This window comes from Anastrepha obliqua, chromosome 1 (genome assembly GCF_027943255.1).
Source record: "Anastrepha obliqua isolate idAnaObli1 chromosome 1, idAnaObli1_1.0, whole genome shotgun sequence".
Lineage (NCBI taxonomy): Eukaryota > Metazoa > Arthropoda > Insecta > Diptera > Tephritidae > Anastrepha > Anastrepha obliqua.
Genome location: NC_072892.1, coordinates 23588867 through 23600778, shown reverse-complemented (window position 1 = coordinate 23600778; position 11912 = coordinate 23588867). Strand labels below are relative to the sequence as shown.

At 36.8% G+C, this 11912-nt stretch overlaps 1 protein-coding gene across 2 annotated transcripts; it reads left to right on the top strand.

Moving 5' to 3' along the window:
- Positions 1 to 7275: 7275 nt before the first annotated feature.
- On the top strand, positions 7276 to 8289 carry LOC129250933 (uncharacterized). Of its 2 annotated transcripts, none has more exons than XM_054890486.1 (2): positions 7276 to 7613; positions 7683 to 8289. In XM_054890486.1, exons 1-2 carry the CDS (start codon positions 7389 to 7391, stop codon positions 8175 to 8177), a joined length of 720 nt encoding a protein of 239 aa, XP_054746461.1. In that variant the 5' UTR covers positions 7276 to 7388; the 3' UTR covers positions 8178 to 8289. The 2 variants fall into 2 exon arrangements, with proteins under 2 accessions (XP_054746461.1, XP_054746460.1); XM_054890485.1 differs by having other exon boundaries at positions 7278 to 7613; positions 7674 to 8289.
- The last annotated feature ends 3623 nt before the right edge of the window (positions 8290 to 11912 follow it).

Here is an 11912-nt window from a genome sequence, read left to right as displayed (position 1 = left end):
CCGATTGTGCTCTTTGTCGTTCGTTCCGCGCTCTCGCTTGCAGTTCAAGCACATTAGCTTACATTTGCTTGCGTACAGAATAGATTCGTATATTTGATATGTCCATATGACTTGTATGCATCTTTACATATAGATTTGTTCTTTTTGCAAATTGCGCGAAATTGTATATGTATATGCATGTTTATATACATATATTAGTATACAACATATCTTATAAGGTATATGGTAAATATTAATATACCATACATTTTTTCCTTCATATATAATAAAAAAATTAATAATAATAACATTAAAACAACAGGTATTATTAACAAACTTGGTTTTATTTTAAATTCTTCAAGTAAATCAAATTAATAATAATCAATAAGAAGGGATATGCAAATACAAATACGTGCATTTATATATGTGCATATGCGCATATACATACGCATATACGCTCACTTAAGTAGGAGAGAGCAAGATATCGAACGTTGCCGTTCGTTTGCTTTGTTTGCTTTGTCGTTCGTTCCGCGCTTTCGCTTGCAGTTCATTCAAGGTAACGGCAATGAGCAAGGTAACGACAAATGAGCAAGGTAACGACAAATGAGCAAGGTACCACTAATGAGCAAGGTAACGACACATTTTTTCGTGCGTGCAGCCGGCTAAATCGAATTATAAGACGTTATCACGTCAAAAACTAAGACTAAGCACTTCGTTGACGACTGAACGTCTGATTGAAAGAGCGTAAGAGTAAATGTGAAATGGACGGGCACAGTTCTGCTGTTGAATCCCCTATAACGTCGCCATAGTTACTTTCACTATTTTGCTTCGGATGGTCAAACCTTACAAGTATCATCCTTGTGCAATCATCATTTTTGGACGAATATAAACAGTTATTTATGTATACACAGTTTGGTTTTCACGCTTACTTTTCCCAATATTGCCACAAACAATTCTTGATGCAATTTAACACATTCCTTTCGTTTGGCATGCCAGTTTTCTCACTGTATGATTTGTTGATTAACGCTTACCGAAACACTTTTACTCTACCAATCGACCACTGATATCACTTGTATAGAGAAAAATAAGTTTGTGCATAATCGCGTACCGTTAGTCGGCTCTCAGTGCTTATAGCCGAATTATTTGGTGCGCTATGCGAAGTTTGTTTACAAATAACTTATTTTTCCAATAAAAACGAGGGCCGTTTTAAAAAGTCCGTGCAAAATATAAACTAGGTAATCGCTTGTGACAAACCTTTTTCATTTTTCGGCATAGTCTCCATTTAGGCTTATATACTTTGTCCAACGCTAGTTTGTCGATCCCTTTCGAATAACCGGATTTTTCCAAGTGTGAAAAATAGTCATTCGTTTCTGCAATCATTTCCTCGCTTGAATAAAATCCTTTTCCCGCCAGCCATTTCTTCAAAAAGAGGAGCCAATAGTAGTCCAAGGGAGCTGTGTAAGTCTGGAGAATATGGGCAATGTGAAACGATTTGGAACCATATTTCCATTAATATTGCAACTGCTGAGGCGTGAGCTGGTGTACTGTCGTGATGAAAAAAGGAAAATCACTCGACTTCCTCGATTCAAAAAATGCCAAACACAAAGAAATACACCGATCTGGCTGAAACTTGTTGTATGTTCTTCCAAGAGATGCTACTAACTAAACATAAGCTCGATACACGCCAGTAGTGTTCTATTTGACTTTGCACGGACTTTTCAAAGGGCCCTCGCATTTCAAATTCAACTAATTGACCTTTTTATGTGATATTTACCATTGCAAGTGTCATGCACGGGTTGTAGTACGGGAGTTTCAGCTACTCTATTACAGACGTTCTCCGGTACTAAGGCCTACGCACTACCCATTATGAGGAGATTTAATAGTGACGCGATTATACGAGATGTGTCTATTAAGTACCGAGACTGACACTGTTTTTTATTTAATTTTATTTTAATTTCATAGATTTTTACTTATCACCACCTCTTTTTTATCCCTACATCGAAATGTGTAGTTCTATTGGTAGTTTCTTCAATAAGTTGCTTTAGAACAGAACCGACTTCTCTTTAATAGTTTCAACGACTTAACTCTTGATATTTCAGATTTCTTAAAAAATAAAAAATACTGCAAAATTGTAGAATCATTATTTGGGATGAATGTACGATGGCACATAAAAGGCGTCTTCGATTCGCCAAGCTTTGGCAAGTGCCGAATAGACGAAAAACAACTGGTATACATAAACTGGAAAGGAGCACCTAATGAGTATTAGTAATACGATTACCGCGTTCATATAAAGAAATGCTAGCAAAGCCCAGATATAGCAAGCAGAGAAGTGGCGAATCGAAGGCGCCTAAAAAATCATTGGTAGCGCTTAATCGATTACTACAAGATTTACGTAATAATAAACACATTTGGTAGAGCTTTGTTTTTGGTTACAGAAGATTTTTGGCAAACATTACCGCTAATTCCGCGATCTGCACCCGTAGATGGATTGCACGCATGCTTGAAATTTCCCATTCTTTGGCGCGATGTAAAAGTGTTGGATTTGAGAAATGGGAAACGGCCGTTGATGACACGATGAGGTGAGTCACATTGTCAAATAGCCTCTATACGTTGGCAATATATGTGGAAGAACTAATAAATTGCGTAAAAAATTGCAGAAGTTGATTCATTAAATAAAATTATTTGGATCGGATTGTTGGAAATATAGTGACGTACAAACTCAATTGATATTATCGGTAAATTATCAAGTTGAATTCTTGAGTTCAATCAACGCTCCAGGCCTCCATCCACACAGATGATAAATTAAAGTTGTCGAGCCTATCATTCTACAGAGAAATATTGATGCTCTACGTCTGCGTAATGGCACTCGCCTTATTGTGAAAAGGTTGAGCAACAATTAAATTAAAGCGACGATCATACGGAAAATACAAAGAAGATGATGTGCTACTGCCAAGAATACCAATAACGTCAACTGGAATGATGTTCGATTTCAAGAGATTGCAGTTTCCTGTACGTCTCGCTTTTGCGATGACAATCAATAAAGCTCACGGATATTTATTGACGCACCGTACGGAACAACGAGAAATATTGTATATCTGCGAGCATTAGTCTAAAGCCTGGCATAGTAATATTCCGTTACTTCTCCACAATAAAAACTCAAAAAAGTGTCTGTCAAACTCCAACTATTCAATCTTTCTGCAGACTCCTCTGTCGCCAGGGGTATCTAATTTATGGCTTAAAAGAGGTTGTTTCGCCAAATATTATCACTTTTATAATATCTCATTGATTTCCATTCACGCCACATTGGAAAATAAACGCTATCGCAATAGAAGAGTGCCTATGAGTTACATATGTATGAGCGCTCTGCTGAAATCAAGCACATTCATAGCTGTACCTATATGCACTCTGCTAGGAGACGTATTTTTTTAATTTTAATTCTAAAACCTAAACACATTAAAAATAGAGGTGTTTTAGAGAAAAGTATTCGAAAAAAAAAAATAGTAGGCTGTAAAAACTGGAAGTAGAAAGTGAAGAACAAGGATCCATTAGAAGAACATATATGGACCTATGTGTGTATGTGTGCGCCTACATTAGCAACTTAGTGGGCAAAATATACTGCAAATTTCTTGATATAAATATACCGCCTAAATGCCATAAAATCAGTATGCAATCCGAGAGGCTGATAAGTGAATTCAAAATTGATATATCTCTGCACGCTTTAATGAAATCCAACACTACCAATGAAAGTTTTTAACATTTTTTTTTTGGAAATCGTCAATAACTACAAAAAAGAAAATTTTTTAACTATTTTTACTGACGGCTCTAAAACAACAAACACTGCCTTTGCAACCTGACCAATGTAAATTGCATTCTTATATGCAATTAGGTTTAATATCTATATTTTTTTCCTAATAAATAATAATAAAGTACAATGTACTTCAGATCTTTTGTTACAAGGCAACTGTGTTTCATACTAAGCAAGTTGAGATATTGGGCCGATCCAGTAAGTTGAATTCGTTCGCCAAGGTATTTGGGCTCACGAGAGTTAATGGTATTGTGAAGCAACATATATAATAACTGCTCCTCCTATTTGTGGCGTGCGGGACCTACAGTTTTAAGCCGACTCCGAACGGGAGATATTTTTTTATGAGGAGTTTTTTCATGGTAGAAGTACACTCGGAGGTTTACCATTGCCTGCTATTGGAAAAACTTTTTCTTCATTTTAGTGTTTCACGGAGATTCGAACCGGTAGTCGCGTGGTTGTCGGCTACGGCGGTCGCCAAACTATATGAAACGGGATCATATACATATGTAACCTAATCTAAAGCCAGTAAGCGTTGAATAATTTAAATTTAGAAGTTGCGACTAACGTTAAAATACCCTTAAGATATTTTAAGTGCTATTTGCTAATATGATACTATTGGGGTTCTCAGAATTAAAGCTTTACAAATGCCATAACTTGCATTTATTTTCCCTTATAAGGGGGTCTTCTACCGTCGCGCCTTAATCTCGGGCCTATTTTTGGGAATTAATTACAAAGCAACCACTTGAGATAATGAAATCAGATTTTTTTTATTTAATTTGCACAAGTTTGCACTATTTAAAAATATATTTTTCAAATCGAATTCTTTGGCCCTGTGTCCTTGAACCGTCCTCGAGGTTGCCCTTGTAAAAATGTCCTAGGCGACTTTGTGGCACGCGATCGACCATTTTACTTATCTGAAATCAAAAAAAAATTTTTTTTGTCATAAAGTGTAGCGTTGGCTATGTTTTCCCAGTGGCGATTTTAAATATTTTGAAATTTGTAAAAAATGCGTGATTTTAAAAAAAAAGTTTGAAAATTTCCTCTTTTTTTTACACTTTAGAGGCCCGCAAAATTAAACTAATCAAAAATTGAAAAAAGTGGTCTGGGAAAACATAGCGAGATGTTCACTGAATAACTGGAAAAAAGATGGAATGAATTCGACAAATATTTATAGTAGATGTGTGACCAGAAAGTTGAAAAAAGTCAACTTTCGGGAAAAGGCGTTTAAAGATAAAGAAACGCTCGAAAATGCCACGCGCATGCATGTATTCTCCCCGAAATGCTCATGAAGGAACATGTTTTTCATAAAACCCTCTTTATAGCATACTCTTAACATTAGTAGCTTTTAAAAAATCTAAAAAAAAAAAATCGATTTTTTCAAACCGTGACGGTAGAAGACCCCCTTATAACTAAATTTATTGTTTGTTAAAGGCCATCCGGTTTCTGATCTAATATATAAGTAGTATATGCATATGCACATCTTATGTATGTATATATAAGTATACATGAATGTATGTTTGTAGAACATATGAATCTACACACGACACTTTTAAACGTGGATCGAGAACCCCAGTGTGGTGAATCCCATATTGTACATTGAGACTTAAAGTATGTAAGAAATATCCATGCAAATGCATACATACGTACATTTGCACGCACAGAACCTGCCTGATAATTTTCCATTTGTTTTTCTGGGAATTCTAAACATTTTGCCATATATACTTGTGATTACTTATGGCAATTATGTCATGATTGAACCAATAAATTTCTACACTAGGATGGCCCAAAACAGGATGAAAAAAATCTTTCTTGTTCTAGGCACAAAAAAGTTATTATTATTATTATTTGCTAGCGCGCCGGTGGGGGGCGCAAAGTGCCGAATCAAATAAATTCTATTGGGATCGATTCCTGGATTTTTCGGTCATGCCAGCGAGTCATCAGCTGTCGTGAATCGTACAAGCTTCGTCTCCCAGATCCTTTGGGTTTACCTCTACGGTGTGAGCCTTGTGGATTCCAATTTAAAGACATCTTGTTGATTTTAGTCGCAAATTTTCACAAAGTATGACCAATTCATCCGGCCAATTCATTCGGCCGCCGTAGCCGAATGGGTTGGTGCGTGATCACCATTCGGAATTCACTGAGAAGTCGTTGGTTCGAATCTCGGTGAAAGCAAAATTAATAAAAACATTTTTCTAATAGCGGTCGCCCCTCGGCAGGCAATGGCAAACCTCCGAGTGTATTTCTGCCATGAAAAAGCTCCTCATAAAAATATCTGCCGTTCGGAGTCGGCTTGAAACTGTAGGTCCCTCCATTTGTGGAACAACATCAAGACGCACACCACAAATAGGAGGAGGAACTCGGCCAAACACCTAACAGGAGTGTACGCGCCAATTATTTATTTTTTTATGGCCAATTCATCTCCATTTACGCTCGCGAATCGCAATTTGAACTGGCCTTTACCTAACTCCGGTGAGGAGATTATCATTTGACTCCCTGTTATTCGGCCGCCATATGCGCAACATGACTCTAAGGCAGCGATTAATGAAGGTCTGAAGCTTTTTTGTTGTTTTTGTCTTTAACATCAAAAATGCCTGAACGGACTCGAGGATAATAAAATTGCATTTAATTAGCTGTTACAGTATCGGCCCCATAAACACCATCCACAATTAATTTCAGCGGCCTGGCTTGCATTTTCGCCTTTAAAGAAAAACTGTAAAATGTATCTAATTTTCTCTTTATTGACTTCCATTGTTAACACCCTGTAACTTGCAACTGAATGGTCTGCGATCAAAGTAACTAGCATGGATACGTTTTTCCTTGATCGATTAAGTAGCGCCCTTGAGCGCCTGGTGTCCCATTTTGGCCATATTCTTTTTGTAGCATTACATGTCAGACGATGAACCTTTCTCATCATGGCTCTCAAGTGGCAATACTGCTTATAATACAAATATATATAAGTATATGGATGTGCAATTTTAAGAATGCTCTCATAGCTTTTTCGGAAATTGTAAAAAATCTTATGATGAAAACGTAAGGCGCATTCATTAAAGGTGATGGCATTAGACCAACAACAATGTTTTGCAAATTGGAAGGAAATAAAAAATGAAAAGAAAAAGACGAAATCCTTTAATAGACTCGCTGCGTGGGGAAAAGATGTTTAATGGTGTGGCCAATATTAGACCGTTAGCCGGCTCTCAGGGAATTTGACACAACCGGCCGTTGACGTAGCAGGAGCTACGAATCGGTTTGTTTACGAAAAAACTAAGAATGTATTAGTGGTATACGAAAAAATTAACACAATGTCATTTGGTTGCCGTCTGAACAACTACTGATTGGACGAGTGTGTGAATGTATGCGAAATGATCGAGCAGAATTCGACTGACGAATCACTCCCATGACCTGGATTCTATTTTTTATTTGCTGTTTGATGAAAAAAAAACAATGAAATTTAAGAAAAACACTTTCCTGCGTATCATTTTTCTACTTCTCTTGTATTTTAATGTTCAATCAAAAAATTAGTTTTCATATAATTTAGAAAATCAGTTAAAAGTAAATATTTTTTTTCAATTTTTTAAATTGTTACGTCAAGTGAGAAAAAGGCAGGATGGACGATAATGATCCGACTTTAAAATTTTGGACTGAATTCACCTGCGCCTATCCATATTCACAAAAGATGTGTAACGGTTTCTCAAAATTATTCCGTTTCATTTTCGACAACCATTTAGACTCTGTGGGCACATTCGACGCAATGTTGTTGTCTTCCTTTGTGCTCATTTTCCTGACATTTTTGGTCGTATCTATGCTGACGATATTCGAAAAAGATCAAAAGGTAGATAAAACTTATATGTATCTTTCACAATACTTCAATACTAATGGAAACAATGCAAAGTCATTGCAGCAAATAAAAGAAAAAGTTAGACATTCAACCGCGGTCATTGCACAGCTCGCGTCCACTTTATGGGCCATAAGAGAAACGAAATTCAGAAGCATTACTCCGGAGGGATATAGAAGAATAAAACAAAATAAGGATGCCATAATGACTCTGCAAAATCCGCCGCAGTCGTTGGAGCTAAACAAGCCCAAGGAACCACCAGAAAAACCGAAAGGGACAAAGAAGTCTGTTAGAGGATTTAGGCAATTCCCGTCGCAAATGAAGAGTCCGCAATATCCTATTCTGAAGCGGGTAAAGCTAGCTCAACAGCAAAAGGCTAGTAGCCTCTCCAGTGTACAAAATAAGAAATCAAAAAATTTGCGGGCTGTAGCCAGCGCTGCTTCGCTCAAAAAAAAGATTTCGAATGAAGCAACTCCAAGATCTATGAGCGAGGCAGCTGAAACTCGAATCTGTGGTCCAACAAAAGTGGTTAAGAAAGCTCAATTTGGAGACACCGCATAAAGAGACAAAGCTACTCTATATGTATATTTGAACGTGTGTAAATATAAATATATGTATTAAATTAAAAATTAATAAAACTGATGTGTCGGCACATACATGGGAATAAATTAAATATCAATTACTTTATGAATTTATAGCATCAGTCCGGTCCGCTTCGCCAGCCCACACAATTTTTTGGAGCTTTAATTATTGAGAATTAAAGTGATGCGACCACTCTAGCCATTCCGAAGCGTATAGGTTCGAAACCTCTGGCATGGAATACCAAACGATAGAAAGAATTTTTTCTAATAGCGGTCACTCCTCAGTAGTCAATGGCAAACCTCCGAGTATACCTATTTCTGCCTTGAAAAAGCTCTTCTTGAAAAACCATCTGCCGTTCGGGGGCGGCATAAACCTGTAGGTCCTCCATTTACGGAAAAGCATTAAGACGCATAATAACAAGGGACCTTAACCAAACATCCAACAGGGGGCTTAGTGCCAATTATGTAATATTTACCGTTTTTCCATCCAGTGCGTAAATAAATATGTAGAATACTCCGTTTTCCAATTCTTGAGTACGCAACATGCGAAAGGCTGTCCTTGTGCTTCATTAATTGCCATCGTAAAAACCAGACGCACAGCCAACTGGAATTTCATTAAATTGCACGTCACCCCAGTTGGCATCAGAGGAATAGGTGATTAACAGGGTGGTGTTAGCGTCGTATTGTCTTATGTACTAAAGTTTTTAACGGATAAATAAATGTTTATAGAACTCGAAATTCTTCTTCTTCTTGATTGGCGCGATAACCGCTGACGCGCTTTGGCCGACTTTGAAAAAACGAGTTCCTTTCTCGTGCTAACCAGAGCCAGTTGGAAACACCAAGTAAAGCCAAGTCCTCCTCCATCTGATCTTTCCAACGCAGTGGGGGCCTTTCTCTTCCTCTACTAGCACCAGCTGGTACCACATCGAATACTTTCAGAGCCGGAGCGTTTGTATCCATTCGGACGACATGACCCAGCCAGTGTAGCCGCTGGATCTTTATTCGCTGCACTATGTCTATGTTGTTCATTTGTGGAGCAACATCAAGACGCACGCCACAAACACGAGGAGGGGATCACCTAAACACCTAACAAAAGTGCGCGCTACAATTATTTATTTGTTTTTATGTCTATGTCGTCGTAAAGCTTATACAGCTCATTGTTCCATCGCCTATGATACTCGCCGTCGCTAAAGTGCAAAGGATCAAAAATCTTGCGGAGAATCTTTCTCTCAAACACTTCAAGGGACGCTTCATCGGTTGATATTATCGTCAAAACTTCTGTGCTATACAATAAGACGGGCTGGATGAGAGCCTTATAAACTGTTAGTTTTGTTCGTCGAGAGAGGACTATACTTCTCAATTGCCTACTTAGTCCAAAGTAGTACTTGTTGACAAGAGAGATTCCCCGTGGGACTTCAAGCTGACGTTATTATCAGTGTTATGCTGGTTCCTAGATAAACAAAGTATCTTACAACCTCAAAATTATAACTGTCAACAGTGACATGGGTGCTGATATGCGAGTGCGCCGACTGTTTATTTAATGACCTCCCCCAATGAAAAACAAAACAAAGAATCGGATGAGCACTCCAAATGACAGTCAATTATTTTTTAACTACATGAAAATTCATAGTATGACTTGTACGATACCTAAATGTATTTCTAGTTTCGTTTAAAGTTTACGACATTGAACAATGCGACACTTACGACGCTGATAGACGCCCCAATAGATTTCTTTTCCACTTAAGTAACTTCTGATTGCCTATGGTTACAGATACTTGAGGTATATTTATATACTAATTTTCATAATAAACTAATAAATGTTGATTAGTCTACAATTTTACGCAAACGTGCGAAAATTTGTCTATCATTTGCACCATTCTTGGATTTCTCCCATTTTATTGTTTCGCCAGAGAAATTCTCAGGGTGCAATCTTCTACTCTATTACACAATTATACAATTAATAATCATACAACAATAAAATAAGAAATAAAAATAAAATTAATACATATAAAATTATTACGTCAAATTCACTAAGGGCGGGACAGCGGATTGGATTGTCACACCTTCTGTATTCTCTTCACCGTGGCCGCTTGTCATCATAGTCGTTAAAACGTTTGCTACGTTCGCCTAAAACAGGGCTAGCATTCGGGTTTGTTGTTCGTTCTGAAACAATTATTTAGCAATCACAAAAAAAAAAAAAAATTGCACTCGTAAAATATAATACTTACATAATTCACAAAATTTAAGCTAGACCAGCTGCTTCTCATCTTGACAGTAAAGCCTATGTGCACATATTAACACCAAAAACACTCATCCAAATCACCGAAATATTCATATAAGAAGCCTTAGCGATCCACACATACACATGTGGCAATTCAAGGAAGAAGAGTGTTTAAAAACGGTAGTTTTACCATTTAAATTTTAGAATCCAATCCAATGAAATGCAAATGCGTAAAGTTTTTTTATATCCTTAAGCAACAATGTATACATTTATAGTTGGGGCGTACATTCTTTGTTAGGTGGTTTTTTATGAGAAGCTTTTGCATTGCCATGAGATGCTTGTCATTGCGTGCCTAGGTGAGACCGCCGTTTGAAAAAACCTTTTTTCAGTATTTGAAATTGCATGTCCATGATAGGTTTCAAGCCCGCCTGTATATGCACACATACTCGTACATGCACAGACTACACAGACCACATCAATACGTACATCATTCATACATATGTACGCACATCACCACAGGTTAATTTTTGCTAACTTTTTAGTGCATTTTTAAACTCCCGCATTCGTTTTGAGTGCAGCTTTGCTTTTTGCCTAAAAAGAGTTTGTTTACCAGAAGTGGATTCGGGTTTTACATGCAAGATGCAACGCGGCCACAAGTCCAGTCCTAAACAGGTTTGGAATTTTTTTTTTTGAAGTTGCAAGTCACTTTGCGGTGGCCTTGACGAAAATGTTATCTTTTTATAGCCTGTTCGGGTTAATAAGGAGTGTAAAATGGCAAATCGTAGAAATATTTGCAAAAATATATTTGAAAATACTGCATATTAGTGGATGTATGTATGCATACGTACATACATATTATATACATACACATGTGTATGGATGTACATAAAGTTGTACAGCTGTAAAAATAACCAATGCTTAGCGAAAAAACTTGCGCCAAAATTTACTTCCGCAAATAAATATAATTGTGCTAAACATTTATTTAATTAATTTTATATACGAATTCAAGCCAAAGCATTAAATTCTCTCAAATAATAAAATGGTAAATTGCTATTCTTAATTACCTCTAGTAATTGTGTGGGCATATGTACCAAGGTGTGTATGTAAGTAAGTACTTAGCAGTGTTACCAAAACTTTCAACGCGATTGGCTAAATAAGACAATTGGCCAAAACCATATTATATATCTAATGGAAACTTCTTTTTTTTAATTAAATAAAAATATTCTACAAACTTTCAACTTTTTAACTTGAACTTGTAGAATTTCTGAGTATGCAATTTTACAGCGACTGAATTTCATCAAGGCGAATTTATACAATAGCAATGTAAACAATGAAATATGTAAACAAAGCATACATTTTTGACATAAGTATCCTAGGCGAATTAATCAGCTGTTCTACTGATATCACCTTTTATAGATACGCCTTGAATTTCATGTTTCTATAAGTTTCATGTCACTAAGAAATATCGTTGACTTTTGATAAAATGTTTTCCCT

Coding starts and splice junctions, on each gene's coding strand:
- LOC129250933 (XM_054890485.1), top strand. CDS start 7,389: ATGGACGATAATGATCCGACTTTAAAATTTTGGACTGAATTCACCTGC. Junction 7,614..7,673: donor TATTCGAAAAAGATCAAAAG/GTAGATAAAACT, acceptor AACAATGCAAAG/TCATTGCAGCAAATAAAAGA.